Source organism: Colletotrichum karsti (assembly GCF_011947395.1).
Source record: "Colletotrichum karsti strain CkLH20 chromosome Unknown Scaffold42, whole genome shotgun sequence".
NCBI classification, from domain to species: Eukaryota; Fungi; Ascomycota; class Sordariomycetes; order Glomerellales; family Glomerellaceae; genus Colletotrichum; species Colletotrichum karsti.
In genome coordinates, this window is record NW_024065942.1 from 210,638 (window position 1) to 237,116 (window position 26,479).

Sequence of the window (26,479 nt, forward strand, 5' to 3'; positions counted from 1 at the left end):
AAAACGACCCGGGTCCGGGGCCGGGACGGAAGCCGTGTGTGAACCAACCGAAAATTGCGGAATAATTTACGTTCGACTGTGCCTATCGTCCCGAGACACGCCTTATTGGCCCGCAAGAATCTGCCGAGCTTTGAAAACCGTTCCCTATGGAGTCTTGCCAACAATATGTCTATTCCACTGTCTGATTTACCCAGTAAAATGATATGATACCATCATTTCGCAGTACCTACGATCCGAGAATAACAACATGGCCGTAATGATGGCGATCAACGATGTCCAACTGTTTCTGATGAGATATACGGTGGCTCTCCTCGTACTTCTGTTCACCTACGCGTCTCTGCGCTCCGTTTACAATGTCTTTTTCCACCCCCTCCGACGCGTGCCAGGTCCGTTCTGGGCCAAGCTTTCTCGATTATGGCTTTTCTATCACGACTATTCTGGAAACCCTCACAATCACATCCGGGATCTCCATCGGAAACTAGGTGGGTACGGGAGAGGATTCCTTCGTCATGCAAAAATTTGCTCCTCAGTATCTTCACGTCTTCTTTGAGAATGTTTATTCACATGGACCTCCTCAGGCCCACTGGTTCGCATATCGCCAAACGAAGTGTCAGTCGATGACGTAGACGCCAACAATGTTATCTACTCCCAGAATAACCCGTGGGTCAAGCCGGCGTACCATTACGAAGCTTTCAGAAGCTCTCCAGCATACAGCATCTTCACCGAGCTGGACCCTGGCACGCACACTGCCCATTCTCGCCTCCTTACACCCGCCTTTTCACAGACAAGAGTCACCGCGCCGGACGCGCAGCAACTTGTGTGGGACAGATGCAACGCCATGGTGCAAGGCATGCGCAAGTACCTGGCAGCGGACCAGAGGCGCGAGGATGCATACTCCGAGTCTACCACCGTTACCGTAGGTCTCAACACGGCGTTCCGCAGCTTCGCTTTGGATGTCGTTACGACTTGGACATTCGGGCACTGCGCCGACAGCCTATCCAGCTTCCACTCGGAGCTATTCGAGATATTTGATTCGGCAGCCGAGAGCGTGACATACGTACGTCGTGCCCCATTTTCTGCGTTTCTTTTCCCAAGCGGCCAATTGGTTTCAACTAGGCAGTACCTAACGTGGCTTTATTTGGCGGCTGAGCTGACGTCCGTTGGTCCATCAATCTTATAGTTCCAGCACATCCCTTTTTTACGAGCCATAATTCCATACATCGCGCCATTGGTGCCATCGCTTGTGCCAAACAAGATACTAGGACAGGTAACACAGCCTTCTGGTATTTCGCTTCCGCGTGCCGCTGTTCATGAGTAACGTTGAGACCTACGTCTAGTACACCAGGAAGTCCTTGGAGGAAAACAGAGCGGCCCTGAACGGCGCTGGCGAAGTTGTCCCTTGTGTATTCTCTGAGCTCATCTCCTCCCGGTGGCAAGAGAAACGCAGTTACACCCCGTCGGACGGGCAAATAATTTCAGACGGGATTGTGATTCTAGCAGCTGGTAGGTGCCCCGGGACAACCCCCATGACAGAAGCTGTCCGTAACAAGACGATACATTCCTTTCTGCGCGGCTGACCATTGGAAACCGCCATTACAGGAGCCGATACGACAGCAGCCGCTCTATCCATCGGCATCCACTGGTTGGCACGAAATCCAGACCTGTGGCAGCAGTTGCAAGACGAACTACGGCCGGTCATGGAGACCGAGGAAGCGTCCCCTCGCATCGAAGCGCTTGCTCAGCTACCTCTCCTCAACGCAGTTCTCAAAGAAGGCCTGCGGGTATCCTGCCCCATTCGTGGCCACATGCCCCGAGTTGTCCCTGCAAAGGGTTGGAACTATAACGGAACACACTTTCCCGCCGGGGTATGTCTCTCTTACCCAGTTCATCGATGTACGAGGGTCTGATGATAGTCGAGATGCTAATTTGAGGGTGTTTTGCAGACGGTTGTCGCCACTTCAGCCTTTTACGGATGTTATAACGCAACGGTCTTCCCCAACCCTGAGCGTTATGATCCCACGCGATGGTTACCGCCGAAACACACAGCCAAGATGGAGGCCCATCTTCAACCCTTCTCGAGAGGCACCCGGCAGTGCATAGGGCAGAAGTGAGTTCTTGCAGATATACACGAAGGGTGTGTACTGACTGAGCATGACATAGCTTGACTTTAGCCATGCAGCGAGTAGCCATCGCGAGTGTGGTGTATAACTTCCAACCGGTTGCCGTCGACAGTACGGAAATCAAGACAAGAGAGTATGTGACGCTGCTGGTGGATTCACCACTTGAAGTGTCGCTCAGCCCTGCCAATCGTCCATGCCAAGCTTGAATCGATAGGCGCGGAGAGGGGAAATGTTTTTGTTGGGAGTTGACTGGATTTTATATGACAGCCTATATAGACTCCAAAATGCCAACTTCACCATCCCTCCGAGTACCATGAGTCAAAGGCTCATCTCATGTGCAGTGTGCATGATCCGGGCTCAAAATTTGGCCTCTAACCAACGTGACGATCTGCTTTATAGACTTCCACTACAAGTCGCCTCCATCACACTGAGGCAAGTTGCTAGGCTTCGCCCAGCTGAACACCCCGTCTGCTGGAGAAAGACACTGGATTTCCCTCGTTTAGAGTGAACATAAATAAACTAAATTTCGATGCAACAGGATATCAGCCGTCAATTTTGGGCCTACCTCATAGCATACACGCAACACTACAGGTCTACTTTTCAACATGTTGATATCCGGTTGGACGAGATCTCCGGATTTCAAGGTATCGTGAACATGCTAAAAGGTAGCAACTCTTCGCGATAGTAAGGTGATAATTACCGTGATCTTCCATTCTCGTCAAACGACAGAATTGCCTTGAACGCGTTCAATACCCTTGAGCCTGACTAAAACTTATTTTTACCAGGCCCTTGACATGTGCAGGGTTGTTGTGATTCAGACGAAATTCGTGTGCGATAGCATTCCACATTTAACCTTTCCGGTGTCGACTAAGGCCACATTCGGGCAATTATCATGACTGTACACATGGAAAACATCCCGATTCTTCGTGTTTGAATCGACAAAAAAGATGCTTGGAAAAATTTGGATTTTGCCTGGCTCATGACCACTTCCTGATTCACTTTGCGGTATTCATCGTATCTCACCACACTTAAACCTCCCCGCCGAGACGAACACGGAAGCTGACTGTGTCCAGCTGCTGTTTACAATTGTATTTGAGAGTCCTCGGAAGATAACTACTCCCCCCAAGAAGTTACCGCGCGGTGCTTTGGAAGACAATGTTACCCAGACGCATTCTCTGCCTCCACGGCGACGGGACAAACGCGATGGTGTTCGCGGCTCAAACGCGGCATCTGAGACGTGCCTTGGAGTCCCATGGCATAGAACTTATCTACGCAACCGGGCCGTTCGAATGCGATCCGGGGTACGGCGTGTCACCTTTCTTCGACGACTGCGGGCCCTTCTACCGTTGGTGCCCTAACGATCCGCGGGACGTCCAAGGCCGGGACTTTACGACTGAGGAGGACGACCTTGCCGAATCGGCAGCCATGGCGGCGGGCATTATCGACATGTTTGAAGATCTGCGCTACGAATTCGGTCACGATGACGCCGACGGCGAGAACGGCCGCGACGGCTTCGTCGGTATCCTCGGTTTTTCTTCCGCCGCGGCCGTCGTGGCGGGTATTCTCGCTGTGCAAGACAACAGCGTCGAGGACCTCTGTCCTGCGTGGTATCGCTTCCGATTCGGGGTTTTGATCAACGGGACTGGGCCGCCTGCAAGGTTTCCGACAATTGGCGGGGACGCCGGCAAGCAGCCGATCGAGGTGCCGACCTTGTCTGTCGTGGGAAAACAGGATCAGTGGCAGAGTCAAAGCAGGCTTCTCAATACCTCCTTTGATAGGGATTTGTTGACCTGTTTGGAATTTGACAATGGGCACAAGATACCTTCCGAGGATGGACAAGTTCAAAAGATGGTGTCTGTCATTCTAGACATGGTACGTAAGACTGATCAGTGTATTCAAGTATCATAAATAGGTATGCAGTGCTCATGTTAGCTCAAAAGCTACTGTGATCAATGCATTCTTGCTTGAGCTTGGCGCAAAGGAGAGAATATTCCGTTTCTACTGTGACCCTATATAATCGACAACAAAACAACAAGAAGCGCAGAGTCTCGGTCAAAGCCTGTTTTTTTCCACGTGTATTCATTCCCAAATAGCCAATATCCAATACCCAACCTTCCCGAAAATGAGCGTGCTCATGCTACCACCTTTCTAATCAGCATACTACCTTTCAAGTCTGCAATTCTGTGCACCCCAGCCGCAATGTCTCTCGGTCGATCCAATCCCGGCTTCAGCTTCACCTCGTAGCGCAGAACGAACCGCGCAAGCACAACCTTCATAGTCCACAATGAAATGTAGCGTCCCGGACAAGGAGCCTTGCCGCGTCCAAAGTCGAGACCCGGCCCGGAGATTGACTCAAAGGCCGCAGCGGGGGGAGTGGAATCGTCGCTACTGACGAACCGGAACGGCTTGAAATCAGACGCGTCCTCCCCGTAGATAGCCGGGTCGTGGTTTATGGCACACGACGGCATGGCTACTGTGACGCCGCGCGGGATGACGAGGCCGTCGGAGAGTTGGACGTCGCAAAGGGCCTTTCGGGCCATGACAACTGGGGTGCGAACGAAACGCTTAGCTCCTAACCGTACAGAGAAAGCCACATGTGCATTGAGGGTCTCGAGTTGGGTCTGACTTACTCAAAGTACCTGGTCTGAGACGGACTACCTCTTTCATGAAGCTGTCTATCTTTGGCATCCGTGACAACGCTTCCAAGGTGATGTCATTTCCCTGGCCAAGAACACTGCGGACTTCGTCGCGCAAGGGCTGCTGGTATTCGGGTAATGCTGCTAAATCGTAAGCGCATTGTAACAACTGGATATCGTTAGTCGAAACGAAAGATCGGGTTCACCTTCCACCTCCAACTCACGGCATTCACAATCTGATCTGTTGGGTTGATGTTAGCAAGTCCGCTGCTGGGGCAACATGATAGCGCGACGCAAATAAGCCCGTAAGCGAAGAGATTACGCCGAGACTTTCACAGGAAATTGGCTAGGGCTCACGGATGAACATATAGCACTTACTATCTCCAGCAAACACGTTATCGAAGATCTGGCCAACGTGAAAGTCGACATCCGTAGCCCGCCATCCTTTCGAATGTTGCAGCTGGTAGCCGATCATGTCGTGTGGCTTCTCTTCCAGGCCGCTGTCCTGCAGCAGACGCGCCTTCACGAGCGGCACCGTCCTTTCGGCGATCGTTCTCCGCGTTGCCATCAGGTTGCGGTAGTTAGGTAGGAAATGCTTGAGGACGGGTCGCGACCACGCAGGCAGTCCGCGGAGGTCTCGAGCCGCCAACATCAGCTTTATGCCGGTCCCGCTCGCGGCGTTAAGCCAGTCCACGTCACGGCACAACGGTGCGTCGACTAGGACCCTTCCAAAGGCTTGGTTGACCAACGGCCGAAGACATGGGTTCATGGAGATGTCGGTCCAGCCGTCATGGGATGCGTCGCTGTTGACAAAGATCTTTTCCTTTGTTGGCTGGAAGTATCGGTCTTCCCATTCCTGAAAACCCCGTTCGATCTCCTCATCGACGGCGGAAACAATATGTGGGCCGTCTCGTCTAAGACTTCCCATGAGCGTTTGACGTCCAGTCTCATCGTCCAAATGATACCTCCAGGTGGTGTATTTTGACATCCAGAAATCATGTATGGCTGACCCGAAGCTGAGTTGTTGGGAGCTGTACGTCCCCAATTCCGAGGCGTATTGTTTGGGTAGCAATATGAGATCCGACGTTGGCCCGACGATTTTGAATGGCTTGTTTGGGTGCTCAAAATAGCCTTGAAGCATGAGTGATTGGAAGTCAAAAGGTGCGTCGGGGCGGGGAGAAACCGTTGGGACGCTCATGGTAGGGCGTCTGCCAAAGGGCCAACATCCGGTCATGTAACATATGGAGAGAAATAGAAGCATGCCTATGCTGCTCACTAGAGAAGCGCCAATAAATGTGAAAGCCATGATGACCATCGCTGCGGATTTGAGAGAGTGGGATATCAGTCCCCACGATGTGTGTTCTCCTGTGAACGCCTGTATAACCTGCAGAGAAACCGATCCTGGCAGAGAAATAGAGGAGAGTCCGGAGAATAATAAACTTTGTTGTTGCGTGGAAACAGACTCGGGTAATTTGAGTGCGCTCGGTACTTCTATGTAAGGTTCCCTTCATAGCTAAACATACAATCTTTAAATATAGCAAGACACGAGACATCAGATGGATCATAGAATTAAGAGTTGCTACATTTTATTGCGCAGCGGGCATTGGATTGCAACATTGTTGCTGGTTATGGTTGTGGTGGTTGAATCGTTTAATCACCGGTCCGTCCTTGCATGAGGTGAAGGATGTCTACGTTGACCTACCTGATGTCGCAATATTCGTAGAATCAGAAACACAGAATTATGTAAGGTTCAACACGTCTTTTTTCTCCCCTTTCTTTCCTCCCTTTTAGCTGCAGTTCTTCAGCTCATCAACCAGCAACAATTATGGACAGCGATGACGCCTGGGCGTCGTCCATAGAGAGGAAGGCAACTGCATCAACAACACACATCAGACGTCTCTGCTCAGTTACAACAGTGGTCATCCGTAGCAGGCTTTGAGTATTTCGTCCGTGTTATTTTGACTGTTGCCTGGACCCGCAAAGTCGCATTTTTCGGCCATGGCGAACTTTGGTCCCATTTAAAAGCTCGGCTATTGAAGATATCACGTAGATCTCACTAACTTCCTTGCAGCAATAGTTGTAGACCCCTCTCCTCTACCTGTGGGCTGGATTTCATGAACTGTGGATGTCCAGCAGTCAACTTCAGCAGGAAAATGATTTGATGTGAAGTTTTGGACAGATACTCCATGGCATAAATCGTAGCAATATTCAACTCCAGACGAGACCAACACAATATTAGTAGTGAAACCATGACCCTCACGCCTTGTTTGGTATAAAGATTAAGTTTCAAAAGCTACTTAGTCTGACGGTCTCATGTTTCTGGCTTGAAAGAACTAGAAATGATGCAAATCTAATCATTCAGTTTTGAGGCAAAGCGAGGCACTTGACCCATTAGCTTCGGTTGTCTACTTTTGTCGATCGGAATGTATTTTGAACATAAAGCTTAGTGTAAGTGATACATCTTACGCTATCAGCCCTCTGTCTCAGTTGGTAAGTGTCTTGAGCAACCCTTGATCTCTCGTCGTTCAGCCCTGTCACTTCCACCTCCGGTCATTCATTGCTGATTCATTGCTTTTGAGGCCGTTGAAAGGCCCCTGCAAGTATCATGGGGCTGTGTGCTTAGCTGCTTAGCTGTCGGAATGTAGCCACATCGGAGCAAGGCCGATGTGACGGGAACTACACTAGTGCCGTTGATGCCCCAGTAAATGCCACGTACTTCGACGAATAGGTGCAGTATTCGGAGCTTTTCAAGATCCAAAAGCCCTACGAATACCGGCGGCCGCCTTCGTGCAGATCCTCAAGCAGGCTGCGCCCAACACGTTTGAACGTGGGATTTAGGCAGTCGTTAACAATCCAATCCTCTTGCCTCAAGAACATCCACAATGTGGTACCCGTCGGCTTATCCAAAGACAAATGGCGTCACTGGGCAGATCTTTCCCAACTTCACTCGCGGCGAAGCAGGTACGCAAATGACGGTTGAAAGAAGGTGCATCTGCTTACGAGACAGCAATCCGCCATAAGGTGGTCTCGCTTTCCAATGTCCATTTTTACCCGCCTTTAATTACCCTCCGCGGCATCCAGTCGGCCTTAAATGAACGTCTTCCTCGCTACATCATCGTCCTCATTCTCATTTGAAGACATCAAATAGACATAGGCGAACTCACCTACTTCCTCGCGTTCCCTTTATCACATTCCGAACCGCCATTACCATCCGCACCAAAGCAAAAACGTCAACTATTCTCTGACTTATTTTAACGATGACGACGAAAATCGACAAGCTCGAGGAGTCGGCCCCTCCGACCTATCGACCGGACTCATTGCTGCCGCCAACCGGGGATCTTCCTCCATCGTATCGAGAAGGCTCCCCCAGCTCAAAGGAGGACCTGGTCCCTGCCGGAACACTCCTCTTGGCCGGTACAACAATCTTTAACGCCGGCGCCGCAGCCACACCGCCCCTTTACGAACTGACCTACGCCGTCGGTCATCTTCGCGAATCATACACCAAAGTCTCTTTTTACCGATACGAACATAAGGTCAGCGAGCGACCCCAGGAAGATGCCTCCAACCCAGGCCCCCGTATCACGTCTCGTAAGAAGCACATCTTTGATCTCCGTCGCGACCCGAACATCATGTACTCGTCAATGCCCTACCATCTCGAGTGTGTCTCGCGAAGCGGTCTGGCCAACCTTGGACTGCAAAGCTACAACCATGTAACCTCAAAAGGTGTACGCGCCGTTCGCGTCACGAAAGCGAAAGTCAACGCCGAGTTGGAGGCTGGAGAGAAGGTCTTTGAAGCCAAGAAACGTGGAGAGGGGCGGCACGAATGGCGAGATAAGACCGATGGCGACACGGTTGTTGCACATGAGACGGCAGAAAATGGCATTTACAAGCTGCAAATCGTCATCCCTATGGCTCGTGATAAGAGAGATGCGCTTGTTGCAACTTGGTGTTTGCGTCTGTGGCGGGAGATCGCCATGTCCAAGGTTGAGCCGTTGAGCTGGGCCCAAGGTGAGTTCCCACTGGATGACTCTGAATCCTTCACAAGCAAGGCTGACAACATTCACAGTCAAACACGTCTTACAGTATGACACGAAGGAATTCCCGATCGGAACTGGCTGGGGCATTTGAAATAATAAAAACCAGATGGTTGGCGTTCCTGTCGCAGAGAATCCGGAGATGACCTTGATCGAACTCTTCTGGCCAAGCAAACCACACCCTAATGCTTCGTATTCTTGTAGCGTGAATAGACTACGATAATAAGATACCAAACATCATTCACAAACAAGATGTTATGTTTTGATATAGCGTTAATGGAAAGATGATTCTCATTTCTTACATAGCCTTCTACCATTTAACCTTACTTCTGAGCTCTGGGGCTCTAACATCTGTGAGATGAGCGTTCATATCGACTCGCTGTGTGAATTCTGAGGTGGCGGAATGAGTGAATCTCAAGCCGACGGGCCGTGAAATCAATGTCAAGTCTCTCATATTGACGTATTTCTAGAAGACTTTGCTTTCATGATTCAAACCCAATACATGCACTTTAGATCATAGCGTTGCGGTCTCTTCAAGGTCGCGCCGCTCCATTTTACTCACTTAAGCCAATGAAAACTCATACTATTTTGCCTATTATGAAAGTAGCTTTGAATGAACCAAGGAATGCATCAGTATTTACTATTACAGTATATGTATTGGAGACGATGCAAGATTCATACGGTTCAATATGAGAGGCGTCAACTTGAATGTTGGAAGGCTCTTCTCACTGCCGATTTCACTCACTTCTCATGACCATGAGCGAAGCCACAGCTGAGCAGAGATAAACACTAATTCACCGTGCACCCAAGCCATGCGTACGGGCGCGTAGCAGTCGCCGGAACAGGCGCATTCGAGCAAAAGGGATGTGGCCTCGTGAGGAGACATAACCTAAGTTCCTGATGGGTGGGGCCTTCGACGGAGGCCCGGCGCTAACCCGGCGCTAACCCGGCGCTGGATTTTTGATAATTGGCACATGAGGAAGACTACAAGTACTAGACATTGCACTCATTTATTGGTGGCAACGGTGAATTCAATATTCAAAACGGACTAGAACCCTTCAGATACTCATCGCTTCAAATAGAAATTGAGAGTAGGAAGCTCATGAGATTTATTTTGCGTGAAAAGCGTTATTAGTGTCACATCATGGCATCTGAGGGGCGGGGTTTCATGGAAACCTGCCGTCATGATGAATCACACATGAACAGCAGGCCAATGCTGAAGAAGGACAATCGATTTTGTCAGCATGACCTGATAAAGCTCATTCTTTTTCTTCATTTGCGAATTCTCTTAAGTGAATTGTAGTCACCATGAGTTGTGTCGGAAAATATTGATCCGGATCTCTTTCTGCTTTCGGGGTAGACGAGTCCTTGACAACCGGATAAAAAAGATAGCAGGTCGCTTTCCCCTCCCTCATTACCGTCATCGAATGCACATGAATTCTGACCATGAAACGAATGAAAAGTGCAAAGTTCCATGGGCACATCATTTTTGATCCCAGTCTCACTGTAGATTCATGAATGTCCCGTCCCAAATAACTCGAGTGGCCAGTGCCGGTCGCTCTGCTCTTACAGCTTATCTCGGTGAGAAACTCGCTAAAGTGCAGTTTCTCATTGACTTCGGCGCTCACACCAGACCCCAAGAATCAAACACACAACAATAATGTCACTACAGTTGGCTCGACCGCTCGATGAAGGCTGAAGTACACCAGCACATTGATCAGCCCGGTATCTGTACTCTGAAATTCGAGTTGACGCTGTACAAGCAGTCTCGCCGATCGAAGGCACCTGAGCAAGATCATGCTGTGCCGCCCTGAAGCGTCCGGCGGCACAGAACATCGACGTGCAAGGCCGCTACTCGGCGACGTCCGATAGGATCCGTAAGACCAGTAAGACCAGTATGAACATGTCCAGTATCTCGTTGAACCAAGGCTTCCAGCATCAAGATACGCTCGCGTGCTCTCTTGCCCAAGAAAGGTAGCTCATCACCGATAGCCACGCTTCAGAACTCTCTCTTATCTACAGTCGCAGCGGCTTGGACGCGACACGTGCCTTGCGAACAGCAGTATCCGTAATTACCTGGCCGACGCTCCAGGCCGGAACCGCAGCTGGGCCGTCTCCCTTGGCCGAGCGGAGCTCAGCGCTGTCGGCAACTCACCTTCCGTCTTCGGCCTAGAACCCCATCGTTATCAGAGCAGAGTTTGGAGGCACAGATGGGGAGGAACGCCGAATGGATTAACGTTATTTGTTTTCCTCCGCTCTACCCCACCGGCCATCAAGGATGCTTACCGGGCGGACGGCCGCGAGCCGGGGTTGGTTCTGGGAGCTCTTCTTCCTTTCACAGCAGTACCTATCATGTGAGCGGCTTGAGGCTTCAGAGTAAGACCCAGGGCTTTCGAGCTTGCATCAAAAGAGAAGGACAGTCGAGATGTACCTACAATACAATACATTGGAGATGTTGGATCACAACCCTGGCGGCGTCGTATTACCGAAGCACTGGCACGGCGCTAACATGTGCAACTTAAGAAACGGTATGTGGGCATTGAAGCTGCTCCGCATGTTCGTTGTTTCCATCAGGGTATTCTCAACGTTCTACGACTTATTGATATCGTTGAACGGTTTTCATTTGGCTTGGGAGTGGACGGAAAGCCACAGACAACGACCACTGCGTCCCAAGACATTCATCGTCTCGGCAAGACATCCTTCGGTCACCCTTCAGGAACCTCGAACGAGCTGATGAAAGACCGTGACGATTAGCAGACCGCAGATTGGCCACGACTCGCCACACCAAAAGTTCGCACCAACAATTCCCATCTCCGGCCGTGAACCCCAGTCAACCCTTCCCCGTCCCTCCTCCAACGTCAAAAAGGGCAAAGGAGCCGCTGATAAGCCAATCATCTGAACCACTCCCACACGTGTATCGCACCCCTCATCTGCGTGAGGCTCTTGGCAAATGCAACATCATCACCAAAGAAGCTGCATTCCCGGCTTCACTGACCGTTGCTAAAGTCTTGGCTTACTAGCCCAAGAAGCTTCCAGCGAGCACGTCCGGCCACTCAGGTTTCTCGAGAAGGTCGATTCGCATGCAGGACCCGGGAGCAGTGGTGCACTTTCTGCTGGTTGCCCGTGCCACCGTCGCAATCCGCCCGTGACAAGGTGCAGAGATCGGCAGGTTTTTTGATGGCCTGGGTCGCAGAAAAAGAAATTCATATATAATGACCCGGTGAAGCTCACCCTCGAGCTGACGAGAGCTTCTTCTTCGACGTCAGCGTGCCGAAGTTCTCCCCTTCTCCCCTCGTCCTTTGTGTGGCGCATCGTCAATTGCTGCATCGCGGAGTCTTTATTGCCTTCCGCATCCAAAGAGCTCAATTGCATCTTCAATCGTTCTTTCCAGTCCTCTTCCGCCGTGCTGCTGAGAATCCCGACAACCCAACATGCGCCAATCCATCCCGACATTGCTGGCCCTCGCCGGCGCCGCTCTCGCGACCCCGGAGAAGCAAGACGGCGACCACCTCTACTCCTCTCGTCTCTCCAAGCGCGGCATCGATGCCGAAGGCAACTACAACATCTCCTTCTTCCACGTCAACGATGTCCACGCCCACCTCGACGAGTACTCCTCCTCCGGCACCGACTGCACTCGCCCTGAGCGCGGATGCTACGGCGGCTATGCGCGCATCAAGCACACGGTCGATGAGTTGCGCCCCCAGTACAACGACTCCCTCTGGCTCAATGCCGGTGACGAGTTCCAGGGAACCCTCTTCTACTCCTTCTACAAGGGCGAGAAGATCGCCGAGACCATCAATCAGCTCGGTTTCGATGCCATGACCCTTGGTAACCACGAGTTCGACGGCGGTGACGATGAGCTCGGCGACTTCCTGCAGAACCTCACCTTCCCCATCGTCTCGGCAAACATTGTGTCGGACAACGAGAAGCTCAACAAGACCATCAAGCCCTACCACATCTTCGACAAGCAGCAGCTTGCTGTCATTGGTGTCACCACACCCACCACCCCCGGTATCTCTTCTCCCGGCGCAGGCACAAAGTTCCTGGACGTCGTCAGCTCGGTGCAGTCCACGATTGACCACATCAAGTCCACCACCAACATCACCCGCATCGCCGCTCTCACCCACATTGGTTACGAGGAGGACCAGAAGCTTGCCGAACAAACAACCGGCCTTTACCTCATCATGGGTGGCCACTCCCACACCCTTCTCGGCTCCATGGAGGACGCCGAGGGCCCCTACCCGACCATCAAGAAGAACAAGGACGGCGACGACGTCTTTATCGTCACCGCCTACCGCTGGGGCGAGTACGTCGGCTACATCGACGTCACTTACGACAACGAGGGCAAGGTCCTGGCCTACCACGGCGGACCGATCCACCTTACCAACACCACTGAGCAGGACCCCGAGCTCCAAGCCCAGATCGAGTCGTGGCGTGGGCCCTTCGAGGCCTTCGCCGCCGAGGTCGTCGGTGTCTCCAACGTCGAGCTCGACCAGACCGCTTGCCAGAAGCAGGAGTGCCTCCTCGGCAACGTCATGACTGATGCCATGTACGAGTACCGCTTCAACAACTCCGACTCCGCCAAGCCCGACTTTGCCCTCATCAACGCCGGCGGTATCCGCGCTACCATTGACCAGGGAGACATCACCCGCGGCGAGGTCCTGACCTCCTTCCCCTTCGGCAACTCCATCGTCGAGATCACCTACAAGGGCTCCGACGTCCGCAAGGTCCTCGAGGGCGCCGTCTCCAAGGTCAACCAGTTCAACAACGAGCCCATCACCTCTTTCTTCCAGGTGTCCAAGAACATCGTGATCGAGTACAACCCCTCGGGCAACAACGGCTCTAAGCTCGTGTCGGTCGAGGTTGCCGGCGAGGCCCTGGATGACGAGAAGGACTACCGCGTTGTCACGCTCGACTTCCTTGCCGGCGGCGGTGACAACATCTTCGTTGCGACGACCGACTTTGTTTCTCTTGATACCCAGGACGAAGTCCTTGTCCAGTACGTCGAGGCCAAGAGCCCCATTGACGCCAAGATCGAGGGTCGCATCGTTCAGAGCAACGGCACTGCTACCTCTCCTTCGGGAACCGCGTCTGGCACTGCTGCCCCGGGTGCTACCCAGACCGGCGAGAGCGATGCTAGCATGGTTTCCGTCAGCATGGGAGCGCTGGCGATGGGTCTGTTTGCACTGATGCTGTAGAGATTGTGGGTGACAGATGTGATAATGCTTTAATGAGGTGGATGATGTAGATGTACATATAAGTAATCCAAAAGAAAGTTGAAGCAAAGTAAAAAACGGTCACTTCATCATTACGTATACATAGTTTTCCTTTCCAACTGAAGCATGATTGCGCAATTCCCTCCCATCTCAGATGTGACGTTGGTCTTCCGTGGTGATAATTGATAGGTCTCATTTCCAGCAGAAAGCGCCAGGAGCCCCCTTGCTCTTACAACAATTGTCGAAAGCCCCAGAGTTGAGGCAGTTGTTTGCACGAACACACTATTCAAGATGTGAGCAGGATACTATTGCTAGAGGGTCTAAAGTTTCAACTCATCACGTCCTCATTCCGTTTTTGGCGCAAGGAAAGTGATTGAAGTTCGCATACTTGAGTATACAATAGGATGCCCTGTCTGTAAGTAGCCCACGGTTGTAATAGAAATTCTCCGCGACCTTATATTCCAACCATTTGAGTCATCTCATTTGTGGCTAGTCCTCACGCTCATGACGCGTGATATTTTGTGGTGCCGATCCTTGGACCAATATCTGTAAGTGACGCGAGTCTGTTGGTCAGTCCTACAGAAAAGGGAGACCAATGACATGTTAGGCGCATCGTACGACCGGTCCGCATATGCACCTCAGCTGCTCCCACGAAGCCTCGGTGAGGCAAGTTACGGTCAACAAAAGTGCGGTAAGCAGCCAATATTACCTAGCGAAAGAAGACGATACCCAAACGTACATAGACACCAGAAATAGTATCGATACTTATTGGAGAACCGCACTAGAGGGTTCAAACAAATGACTGTTGATCCTCTTCAACTTTACAGCTAGCCGCCCATGGTTCTCCAGCCAGTACTTTCCGTCCCCTGCATTCTGTCCCAATGAGGGTTCATGTTCTGTACATCTTAAGGAAACAAGTGTTTCTGATCAATGAATGTGATGATTGCTTCGCGGCCGTATTTTTGCACCGCCATCTCGCGGAACTTGTCCAGGGTCGTGTCATCAGGTGTCCAGATCACACGACGCATGTACACCCGCGCGTACGCCAGTGGGTTGTCGTGCTCCTGAGTGTCGACAAATCGGTCCAGATCACTGCGAATCCCTGGTGCGTTGAATTCCATGGCCCAGAAATCTCGTCTCACTCCACCAAGCCGCAGATGCTCAAGTGATTTCATCTGTGCCACAGACTTGATAATCGCTTCCAGAAGCGTAGTCATGGCTGGTCTGTTCACCATTGACAGCTTGTGGACTTTCGGGGCGACGGCGTCCTCATCGTCCGAGTCCAGCTGATCGTTATAACCATCGGGAATGGCGTAGACCTGAATTTCTCTCTGCCTTCCTTCCATCTCACTCAACCGTTCCACACTCTGTTTGGATGCAGGTTTGTCACCGTAACCTGGTGGAAGAGACCCCGTTTCCTCAGGCCACTTGGAGGTGACCCAGGGGTTCTTGGACGCCCTCACACATCGGTCGTAGAACTCATCTCTGAAGTAGAGATCCCCCGATGGTAAGGTGAGGTCCATTGTGATTGTCAAGGTTTTCAGGGATTGCCAGAAAGGCTCTGGCTTATCCGTTGAGTACGGCCAAAAGAAGGAATCATCCACCTCCCCGTGGAACACCAAGTGTTCAAGGTTGCCAATGCAAGCAACAGCGTGGTGGAAAGCGGACCCAAGTGCATCCGTGGTTCCGCCATCCTCAGTAGCGGGAAGAGGCGGATCCTCGGCGATGTCAACGGAAGGACTGCCGATCTGCAACACCAAAGTGCGTAAGGTGGTAGGCGGGCAAAATGCTTTCAGCGATCTGATCAAATCGTACCGCATGGTTTGCCGGAACCACTTGAAGCCGTAAGGCTCGTGCCATACAGTGGTCATTCTGTCTGCTCGAGGGAATTTGGCGGCTAAAGCAAGCGCGCTCGTCGAAATGAGGCGTCGGTCAAAATGGCTGGTGTTGATTTGAATTCCTTGGACACACAAAGCTCGTGGCATATGTTCCAAGCCTTCCAACGTAATGTATGAGTATAAGTATCTCTGGCTTATCACGTCGGGATTTCCCAATCGGTCTCCTTCCGTGTCCTCATATGAGGCAAATGTGATATGAAGGTGGATACGGTGGTCGACGCCCCATTGGGATAGGCAATCAAGAAACACTTTCAGTTTCTTGGATGCAGAACGATTGTTTTTCTGCCTTTCTGGCTCTGTCTCGTACTCTTCCAGCAATAGTCTCCTCTCGATGGGCAGTAAAACAACGAAACGAAGGTCTGAAAGAAAGTTTCGACGGCGTTTTTGCGACTCGAACAGATCCTTGAAAATTGCTGTCTCGTTGCTTGACGTTGATATATGCCGGAACGTCAGCCGTTCAACGGCGAGCTGGAACTTCTTTGAGACTGTTGCAATAGAAGGTCGAATGGAAGTCAGAAGGGTCTTCGAAACGCACGTCGATGAGCGATTTATGCATGGCAAGGGAAGCCAGGTGGCAATATTGTCGTAGACCTCTTGAGGAAGGCTGTCCATGTTGATACGTCTCGCTATGGAGCAGTCAGCATTTGACACCGAGAACTCACTCATATACGCATACCTTCCAGCAAGATGAAGCGACAGAATGGACCCAAAAAATGTACCGGTAGTAGCAGTAGCCTTACTCAAAAGCTACTGGGAGCGCAATTCGTTCAGCCTGTGTGCCCAATATATAGATTTGGGAGGGATACAACAAAATAATAATCCCAACTGTTATTTGATAATTACGCCTCATTCTTGGTGCTCACACAACAAGCACGCATGTTGGTGAGGAGGGAAGGTTTGGGAATGCGGGGCAAGCTGCAAGTGGTGATGCATGTGACCGTGGACACCGTGCCCAATTTTATGAAAGCTCATCTTTGGTAGGTAGGTATGCATTTCCTTTATAGTACTATTATTTTTTTCCATCTACTTGGTAAACAGAGCTTCTGGTGCAGCAGATGTCAAGACAAGGGCACGTACTGCGCAAGTGCTCGGCCAGTAGCGCGCCTCAATTCAGTAAGGTCAACAAATGTGTACTCGTTGGGTATGGCGAGATATCTATGACCAGATTATAAGGGTGGCTGCATTGTATTGCGCGGCGTATTGCATTTGTTTGTCAGTAAGGTCAACAATCGTATTGAGTGCTATGCCACTAGAGGTCCCCAGCTCATCATACTTAAGCTGTCATTATCTCATTTTCATTAAACTTGGATCGAGATTGATAGATCTCTGCACGTTAGCGGCGCAACAAGTACCAAAACGGTCCGCATGGAACCAAGTAAACAGGGCTCACGACCTTGGTGGTTAAGGGCATTCATAACCATGTGGGCTGAAAACGCAGCTTAGGGGGCTGGTATATTGATTGGCTCGTGTAATCTCATTGTGTTGAGAGCTGGGTATTGACACTTACATCGTGGACGAATGTTATTTCTTGAGGTGTTGCATGGCATGAGTTTGTCTTTTAGATTTATTCTTGTCGACCTTTGAAAAGTTTTTTCATTCTCTTTTCCATGTTCGCGATGGCAATCTTTCCTCTGTAGACTTTCTCTCTTTTGCGGTCGTCACACCTTTTCCTTCCTGACATACTGGACCAGTGATCATGGGCAAACTAAACGATTGGGTCGTCACCCACGGCATTGTAATCTGATTCTCTTCTTTAAAACTCCAGTTCATCCCTTTGTCGGGCACAGAATCATCGAGCGCCTGGCATCAAGCCATTCCGGCGCAAATATCTCGTCGTCCGTTGTCGTCATTCGTGGAACATGTTCTTCGCATATGCAACAACACAGGTACAGCAGCATCACCGAAACATCTATCGATTAAGAGTAATTCAAATCACGACTCGACGTTCGGAAGCGGCGAAGAATGATCTGCGGGGCAGCGGAATATTGACTGTGTGCATGCATATCCGTGTTTCGGCCGCCGTAGGCCCAAAGCGTCATCGTCTGTGTGTGTGTGTGTCGAGGTAGGTTTCCTGTTGGCTCACGCGTCAGTGCTCCTCATGATGGTTGTTACCCCTTTTAGTACTTATTGCTCGAAGTTTGTCCTCAATATTGAACTTTGAGATCCATGTGCCTGCTCGTTCTGTTGCTGGGAACTCCTGTGATCGTTAGTTAGCCCAACACTGTTTCAATCGACTCGGAATTACGTCGACCACCATGGATTCTCCGGGCATAGCAAAGCCCGTCCCGGCTCATGACCCGAGGCTGTCGACTATCTCAACTGGGTCGAGCCTTTTTGAACCCTCCTGGGCTCGCAATGCATCTCAAAAGGAACAGAGCCAGTTTGATTTCAGCAGCCGCAACAGCTCAACTGTCGAGATCAACAAGCTGAGTCGTATCGAAACTTGCCCTCCGTCCTACGAATCATACGAAATGCAAGCGCAAGCTCAAGCAAAAGAAGGCGCTCTCTACCGAGATGGCCACCTCGTTCTTCAGCCCGCCCCGACTAAGGACCCACGAGATCCCCTCAACCTGCCTCTATCACGGAAACTCCTAGGATGCTTCTGTCTTTGCTTCTTCGGCGCGCTGGCCGCAGCCGCTGAGTTGATCTTGGGAGCTATGTTGCCCGTCTTCGCCCTCGAGTACACCGGTCTTGACCCCAAAATCCTCAAAGACTTGACGAAGAGCGGTGGTCTCCCGGCCGGAACGGATCCTTTGGTTATCCTGTCAAGCTTCCCAGGAGCGCCGCCAATCTTGCACGTCTACCTGCTCGCTTCCCTTCCGGTTTTGATCATCGGATTGTCCAACCTCGTTCTGGTTCCCATGGCTATCTCCGTCGGCCGTCGCCCAGTTGTTCTGGCCACCGGCGTTCTGGCTGTCCTCGGAGCCGTGTGGGCCGGAAACAGTCGATCTCTGCCGTCCCACTTGCTCGCTCGCTGCGTCCAAGCCGTCGGTGCTGGAACTGTTGAGAGCTTGATCCCGTTCATCATCCAAGACATCGTCTATGTGCACCAGCGCAACTTGTGGATTTCAGCAATCTTCGCTGCCCAAGGTCTCATCATCATTATCTTGGGTATTGCAGCGCCATACATCATCATCGACCTGAGTTGGCGCTGGATGTACTTCATCACGGCCATTGGGGCGTCCATCTTCCTCGTGGGCGTGTATCTTTTCATGCCGGAAACTCGGTGGGAACGATCTCGCGCAGAGATGAGTAAGTCTTTTCTACCCAGAACTTCAAAACATTGTAGAGATATTGACCCGATCCGCGTAGATGGTGTTCCTCGCAATGAGATGGATTATGAGAAAGCCCCGAGAACCTTCCGCTACAACATTGCCCTCATCCACGGCAAGATGGAGTGGCGCAAGGGCTGGAATGCCTTTGTTGACACCCTTCGCACCTTTTTCTACCCGCAAATCTTCTTCATCACTATGCTCAACAGTGTGATGATTGCATGCGCGTTCGCTGCCGGTTACACCATTGCACCCGCACTGCTGACCGCCCCTTGGTCGTAAGTCACCCATTTACCACCTCGCTAGAGAGTCTAAGCTAACGTGACTTCAGTTGGGACTTCATGAATCTTGGCCTTTGCCTTCTGCCGGTTCTTTTGGCGGCCATTGCTGTTGTCTTCGTCACTGGAAGTGCTGCCGACTGGATGGCCAACCGCATTGCCAAGAAGCGCGGTGTTCGTGTGCCCGAGAACCAGCTCGTCAACCTGATCATCCCGACTCTGGCAGGTCTCATTGGATCAATCATCTTCGGCCTGGCTGGTTCCAATCCAGCGAACTATTCATACTACACTTTCCTCGCTGGTCTCGGTCTGATGGCGTTCGGCTTTTTGGGAGCCAACTCCATTGGCGCGGTCTACGTGTTGGAGTGTTACCCTCATCTTGCGGGCCCGGCTCTGGTGAACATTGCCTCATTCAGAGCCCTGTTGGCTTTCATTCTCTCATTCAAGATTTCTGACTGGGTTGTTGAATTGGGCTACCTCGGCGCCATGATGATCTACACTGGGCTCATCGGTGCGTTTGCCATTTCACTTCCTATCGTTTACCACTACGGTCCAGCTTGGAGGAGGAGATGGCCCGCGGAGCATTTCGGTGACAAATGAGATTGTTCACTGTCACAAAAATCAACTTGTTGATTGGGGAAAGGGAACGTACTTTCATTCACTTGGGGTTACTTCTGTATCATAGCTTGATTGTAGCGAGTATGACTTACTAGGGAATATTGTTTGAGCATTTCGCACTACTATGCATGCCGTTGGGAGACTTCCAGTGACGTTGATACCTCATGTGATTCACGTGCTACGCGGATACCGAGGCTGCACTTACCCTCTCGTATGCTGCAACACAAGTCAGTAGAGAATACTTCGCGGGTTATTGACTTACCCAATCGGACGCAAGAACTCTGAAGGTAGTTACACCAATGGTAAATCATCTCAGCCGAAGGGTCGGGCAGCTCCCCGCACTGAAGAACATGTCTGAATCCGGCCATTGTGTCATCCATCAACACGTGTGGCAGCCCGGGGAAGAGCTTCCCCCACATTCTGCGGTTCCTTTTGAGGGTTGCTCCCCGTGGGGGCCCCATGGGGCTGGGCTGAGCATGTCATCGCAGAACGAATCAACAGCCCAGGTCCCAGTAACGAGTGTTGTTGCCATTGGCAAGAGATCTACGAGTTCACCACAGATGCATCACCGAGGGCAATTCCACTAGGGTGCGAGAAACCCCTCATTTTAGCCAAGATGCTGCCAATCGCAAGACCAATTGGAAGAAAACTCTCGGACAAACGGTCCTGAAAAGCGTCGGTGACCCTGGTTAATCTACAATGTTGATGAAGCACATCCCAGTTGAATGAACCCTGGGTGTCCTGGGCGTGAGGCCACAATCATTGTCGGACGTTTTTTTGCAGGGTCTTCTAATCATGGAGGGTCTCATGAAGGATGACAGTGACTTCCGTGTCAGCGATGACATAGTCTAACCACTCAATCGGATCGAGCAGCCCAGCCCTTGGTCTCACACCTTCGATAATCCAACATGACGTTTAGCTAGCACAATGAGTGAGTTCACTGCTACACCATCAGTTTTGATACTCACCCTGCCAGAATACGAAGGATCACTTTCGTCCACCAACTTTATTGTTTAGCGGTACGAAGTTCCAGACTGGTAGTGGGCTTATTTCGGCTGAACTCGCCGACTTCGCTCGCGATGGACTACAGCTAAAACTGAATCATGCGCTTTCCGGGCTGATGACTCATTCAAATGTTCTTGTGAAGAGTTTGTCAAGCCTTTCCGAGGCCTCATAAAGCGTAATTAGCTCATAAGCATTAGTGGCTCGTCCAAAAGGTCAGTGAGGCTCTGCCTTTCCAGCGAGAAAACATGGTTTCTTGACACCGAGCAAACAAGAATGAGCTTTTTGTTCAATAACACCTTTGTGTACTTATTGAATGTTAAGCAATGAGGCTGGTTTTGCTGCAGATACCTCTCGATGAGCGTTCAGGGTTAGTTAACATGGGAAACACTTTGCGAATCTCACCCCGTCACTGTCCTTCAATCTTCCCCCGACGGTGATACTACCACGTCATTCGGTTCCAATCCAAACAAAATCGCATCACAGCCAGTCTTCTCCCTTCAAAACGCACGAAAATTTTCCAGTAGACCTTCGATGGGCGCCACTTTTGTGTCTTGAATACAAAGCGAGCGTGGTTAACTACTCCGTGGGTTTCTTCAGAGCATGACATTCCCGGATCGTAACTGCTGGGCTTGTGAGGTGCGTCATACTCGACGGTCCAGTTCTCTTGAGATGATGGCCACTTCGTGAGGTAGGCGTAGAGCGTCAACCGGCGGAATGACCGCATTTGGGCTAAAGCCTTCAGCATGGAGAGTAGAACAGGCTCCATGAGCTTCTCGTTGACCTCTAGCCTGAAGTCTTGAAGATCGGGGTGGCAGATGCGGCCGTCAACCTTCTCGTTCATCAGAAGAGCGTCGAGTTCGGCGTCGATTCCCCACTGATTGTCGCGGACTTTTCTGTAAAAGTCGTATGCCCTCTTATGGTTCTCGGCGCCGCCGTATCCGACGGGAAGAAGTCTCATCCGCTCTAAGACATGGGGAGGTTGGTTACGATGAATCTCCCGCTGAAGTCACTGCAGGTGGTCAAAACGGGATGTGAAAAGCCATTTACCAGCCGGACTGGTAATCTCAAGCCCGACCTCCAGCTTTTGCATGGACTGCCAGAATGGCTCTGGGCTCGAATCAAATGGATACGGCCAAAAGAAAGTCGAATCCAGCTGGCCTCTCACACGAGCAGTAGTTAAGTCGCCGATGAGGTGATGTAAAACAGAGCCAAGTGAATCTTCAACTCTGGGAAGGAGTTCTCCGTAGACGTAAAGAGGTGGCTCAATACGGATCTCAACTGCGCGGGTTGACGGCGCGAAGCTTAGGGACGCGAGATGTTTCGTGAGGTTGTCTCGCATGGTCATCCGAAAGCTGTGAAATACAGACGGTTCCGCGAAAGCCAGACGTACTGTGTCGCTATTCGGAAACTTGTTGGCCAGCGCTTGCCAACTGCCGGGGTCAAATTGGCGGCAGAGAGGGAGTTGGGCCTAACAGTCTAGCCGCCGGATGCAAGGAACCGATGGCTCGTCACCCATGTCTTTCGACAGCGTGAGATACGAGAAGCACCATCGGTCGTGTGGGCTATCTTCCTAGAGGCCACTTGCTCTCCGAAATTCGAAGTGTTCTATTCTTCTTAGGATTGGATCTGAGACCGACTCAATCACCAGATGGAGGTTGACTCGTTCATCTGACGGCCAGTCCGCCAATTGGTACAACAGACAACTGATTGCCGCAGTAGCGGCGCGGTTGTTGCTTTCTCTGTCTTCGTCTGTCTCGTGCTGTACGTTTTCCATCAGCTGAAGGGTGTAACTCGGCAGCATGACGTGGTATGTGAGGTCTCGGAGGGCACGGCGACGGCGAGCTGTGGAGAAGAGTTTGTTGAAAGTGCTAAAGTCGTCGGAGCTTTTGAAATTGATCGATCGGAAGGTCTGGCGCTCGACGGCGGCCTGGAACCTTCCGGAAACGGTCGCAACGTTTGCCCAGTAGAAGATGTTTTCTTTGATCTTTTTTCTGAGCCAGTTCCTTTTTACGACCCAGTTGCCTTTGGGCTCGAAGTCCAAGTGCGCCATAATCTTGTCAACCGTCTCCTGTGGAAGTCGATCCATCGTGACGACGTATTTACGTGGACTGTAGAAGACGGCACTGGAGATGCGAATGGGCAGACAAAAGTTGCCTTCGGAGGAAACTCGATGAATTTGAATTTATGATCAACGGCTTGGCTGAGCGGGGTCTACCTACATGGTTACCTGTTGCCTGTTGCCTGGCAATGTGCCTACGAATAGCTGAGAGTGGGAAAGGCGAATATCTTGTTGGTTTGGTCAGACCCCTGCAAGACATGATCGCTTTGATGACTGGCTGTGTGGTGCGAACACGCCTGCTGATCGTCTTCGAAGGACTCTGCCTTGAATGATCTGAAGAAACCACGTCTACTTCGGAACCTACAAATATCCCTCGAGGTTTCTGCAAGCTGTTCGTCGCACGCGTGCTTCACCATGACTTCTGAGACACGAGAGTCTCGAGCTCAGATACGCGAAGCTTGAAATCTTGATTGCGCTCCGGCTCGATGCAACTTCTCAACTTCTCGGAATCGCCGACGACCTTTGAAGAGTTTCGATTGCCTTGGTGACATGATATATCCAGCTTCTCAACTTGAGTTCAGTTGAGATCCATGAGACAGTAATGGGGTCACCACCCGTCTTCGTGTTATGAGCTGGCTCCTTTGATGCGAGCTCAAGTGAGAAGGGAACTGCTGCAAAAGAATGGATAGCAATTGTCAAAATATGGTATTATTTCAGGTATCTCGTTACCATCGAACTCCTAGACTGAGAACAAAAGCAGCCTTGACGGCCATCATGACGCTTGCCAACCATATATACCTTTACCTGAACGCCACGGGCTGTAGAAAAACCAGCCCTCATTCATCGACGCGTTATAGACATTATCAAAACATGAACATTAGTTCTCATCGTCTCATTCGCCCTCAGATCTGAGCCGGTTTGATCTTGGTCAACTCCGTCGGCAGGCTCGAGTGCTTCATCTCGCCCTCGCCATTCCATCCACGGAACATTGGGTGCGACAGCAAAGGCGGCGTCTTGAGCCGAATCGTCGGGGGTCGGATCGGTCCGCCATCTTCCTCCACCGGCAGCGTCACCCGTCGCGTCGGGTACTTCCTGTGCAAGATCTGCCACGTCCTCTCGACTCGTGCTTCGTGCTCGGTCCAGTCTCCCCGGAGAGACATCAACAGTCCCTCGCCCTCCTCCTCATCGGTATCGGTGCTCCCTCTGGAGCCGCTTCTCCCGTGCCAAGTCTTCGAGCGGGTGCGGGCGGGCGGCGATACGGGTGTGACGCTGACGTCTACTCGGCTTTGTAACGACTTGCGTATCATAATATCCCGTTGTAGTTCCTCCTCCAGCAGTATGCGCGATTGAGTGAGCCTCGTCCGGCGGGAGTACTCTTCCCAGGTGAGATTCGGGTTTCGGAGGCATGCGGACTCGTAATCTTCATATTGGTTGAGCTTCCTTTTCCTGCGGGCGCGGATATAATGTGCGAGAAAAGCGAGCGAAATGACCACGACGATGCCGACGATGGTGAGGACGATGATCAGCACGTTGGTGTCGGGGGAGTTGGTGATGGACCCGGACCCGGACCCGGAAAAGTCGGCGGCGACGGGATCGGTGCCAATCTTCGCATCGGTCCTCCGAATGTGTGGGAGCATCATCCTAGATAAAGTATGAGGGTATATAGCGAGTGACGAAATAGGTTTTAGTGCTTATAACGATCGTAAAGTAGCCATGGAACTCGATAAAGCAACGGCCTGGCTGGACGCGAGCGAACGTGGTGTGGATTGATGATTCTTGACCGCCAGGTGAGTGTGTGCGACGTCCCTCGCGGCGGGGATGCGACGGGTTCTTGTACACGAACACGATGCAAAATGGCGGTATTCTATTTAAAAGAGGGCGTATGCAGTCCCCAGGCTTACTCCGCGCAGTACCCACGTATTTTTGTCTCCTGACCGCGCAGGAACGCGGCAGCTCACCGTATTACCCATTCCTCGGCCTGCAGGTGATTCTTCTTCTTCTCTCTGCACGCCATCGTGTGCTGCCACCCTTGGCGGCCCGCGTAAGCCACCCAGAGAGAAGAGCAAAGTTTGAATACGGGCTCGACGGGCTGAAGCGAGGAACTCTGAGAGGACAAACATGGGCACGAGCAGTGGCAGAGCGAGCCAGCATGCCCTCTCGGAGTGGGATCTATTGGGCTGGACTGGGCTGAGGGGCAGAACAACGGCCGGCTGTCTCTGAGGTGACTGAGACTCGGCCGTTATCGACGAGATGCTGAGGCCTGTCGGCCTCTTCGAAGGTCAGGCAACAAACCGGGGAAAGCAAAGCGAATTCGCATCACTCCATCGACCGTTGAGGCACAGCAAAGACAAGGGCAAAGAAAACTTCGATGGAAGAAAACATGAGCCAGGGACTTTAGGGCTGCCAGGGGTTCTGGAATGGCCGTTTCCCACCATTATTGGTCCCGATCAGGCCTTGTCCGGTCTCCAACACGAGGTTGGGTACAGTAGCGGCGCATTGGCGAACGGGGCCCAAAAGCAAATCCCGGACGACGTGCCGGGGGGATCCAGGGGAAGAGTCTTGAACGCGGGATGGACTCATGAACCCGTCCTATCAGGGCTGACGGAAGTCCCGGTGGCTGGCCAGCGACTGAGCTGTCCTCGACAAGGATCGGATGCTTGCTATGGTGTCATTGGCGGTGGTGTTGGAGGTGTTCGAGAATAGACACTGAGTTGGCCAATTGAGCGGCATGGCATTCTCAGGTCCAAGACTCGAAGACCATGGGCCGCGTCTATGGTCATTGGGTTTTCCGACTTCCTGGCGTGTCTCTTCCAATGGATCCTTCTCTTCTCTGAGCCTCTCAAGCATGTCGGTCGCGATGGAGAAGAATCGGTTAATGCCCGATGCTGAAGTATGCGTAGAACATTGACGTGCGTTTTAGTCCACAAATCAACGAGGTTTCTGATGCAGTGGAGGACAATTCTTGAACACTAAGACTGTAAAAGAGGGTTTTCCGGCTGCCTCCAGGAACAACTGAGTTCAGTATGCTGCTTGGAGCTGCTGGTATCCTTGAGCTTACTGGGCATCGTCTGCAAAATTCTGAACTGACATCCTTGACATGACGATCTTCTCCCATTAGGAAAATCGCTTAAGAAACTTTTTTCTTCTGTATCTGTTCCTTTGGTCAATTAAGACTACACCGCCTCGCTGGTTTGCGCAAGTCGGGCAAACATCGCCCAACTCGATTCGGAATTTCTTCTTCCTCGTGCAACGTCATGTTGCAGATTGAAAAGATGTCGGTCTCAGGAACATCAGCGAATATTGATTGCAATCTGCCCGCGACTCTCCTGCATTCTGCCCGCTT

General features: G+C 51.5%; 8 protein-coding genes across 8 annotated transcripts; 4 read left to right on the forward strand and 4 right to left on the reverse strand.

Annotated features, from left to right (window-relative positions):
• Positions 1-564: 564 nt before the first annotated feature.
• On the forward strand, positions 565-4,028 carry CkaCkLH20_10720 (cytochrome P450 4A10; the record flags this gene model as incomplete). Its single annotated transcript, XM_038893434.1, has 7 exons — positions 565-609; positions 653-1,057; positions 1,338-1,503; positions 1,600-1,865; positions 1,944-2,107; positions 2,161-2,253; positions 3,287-4,028. 7 exons carry the CDS (start codon positions 565-567, stop codon positions 4,026-4,028), a joined length of 1,881 nt encoding a protein of 626 aa, XP_038741247.1.
• Positions 4,029-4,252: 224 nt separating this feature from the next.
• On the reverse strand, positions 4,253-5,954 carry CkaCkLH20_10721 (putative cytochrome P450; the record flags this gene model as incomplete). Its single annotated transcript, XM_038893435.1, has 4 exons — positions 4,253-4,665; positions 4,751-4,925; positions 4,981-4,997; positions 5,135-5,954. The coding sequence occupies 4 exons, from the start codon at positions 5,952-5,954 to the stop codon at positions 4,253-4,255; spliced, it is 1,425 nt and encodes a 474-aa protein (XP_038741248.1).
• Positions 5,955-8,013: 2,059 nt separating this feature from the next.
• On the forward strand, positions 8,014-8,884 carry CkaCkLH20_10722 (uncharacterized protein; the record flags this gene model as incomplete). The annotated part of the gene is made up of 2 exons (XM_038893436.1): positions 8,014-8,764; positions 8,823-8,884. The coding sequence occupies 2 exons, from the start codon at positions 8,014-8,016 to the stop codon at positions 8,882-8,884; spliced, it is 813 nt and encodes a 270-aa protein (XP_038741249.1).
• Positions 8,885-12,221: 3,337 nt separating this feature from the next.
• Positions 12,222-13,988, forward strand: CkaCkLH20_10723 (uncharacterized protein; the record flags this gene model as incomplete). Its single annotated transcript, XM_038893437.1, has 1 exon — positions 12,222-13,988. One exon carries the CDS (start codon positions 12,222-12,224, stop codon positions 13,986-13,988), a length of 1,767 nt encoding a protein of 588 aa, XP_038741250.1.
• Positions 13,989-14,911: 923 nt separating this feature from the next.
• CkaCkLH20_10724 (uncharacterized protein) lies at positions 14,912-15,877 on the reverse strand (the record flags this gene model as incomplete). The annotated part of the gene is made up of 1 exon (XM_038893438.1): positions 14,912-15,877. One exon carries the CDS (start codon positions 15,875-15,877, stop codon positions 14,912-14,914), a length of 966 nt encoding a protein of 321 aa, XP_038741251.1.
• A 2,282-nt stretch (positions 15,878-18,159) lies between these two features.
• Positions 18,160-20,054, forward strand: CkaCkLH20_10725 (major facilitator superfamily transporter; the record flags this gene model as incomplete). The annotated part of the gene is made up of 3 exons (XM_038893439.1): positions 18,160-19,156; positions 19,217-19,454; positions 19,508-20,054. The coding sequence occupies 3 exons, from the start codon at positions 18,160-18,162 to the stop codon at positions 20,052-20,054; spliced, it is 1,782 nt and encodes a 593-aa protein (XP_038741252.1).
• A 1,462-nt stretch (positions 20,055-21,516) lies between these two features.
• Positions 21,517-23,163, reverse strand: CkaCkLH20_10726 (uncharacterized protein; the record flags this gene model as incomplete). Its single annotated transcript, XM_038893440.1, has 2 exons — positions 21,517-22,040; positions 22,869-23,163. The coding sequence occupies 2 exons, from the start codon at positions 23,161-23,163 to the stop codon at positions 21,517-21,519; spliced, it is 819 nt and encodes a 272-aa protein (XP_038741253.1).
• Positions 23,164-24,038: 875 nt separating this feature from the next.
• CkaCkLH20_10727 (uncharacterized protein) lies at positions 24,039-24,776 on the reverse strand (the record flags this gene model as incomplete). Its single annotated transcript, XM_038893441.1, has 1 exon — positions 24,039-24,776. One exon carries the CDS (start codon positions 24,774-24,776, stop codon positions 24,039-24,041), a length of 738 nt encoding a protein of 245 aa, XP_038741254.1.
• Positions 24,777-26,479: the final 1,703 nt, after the last annotated feature.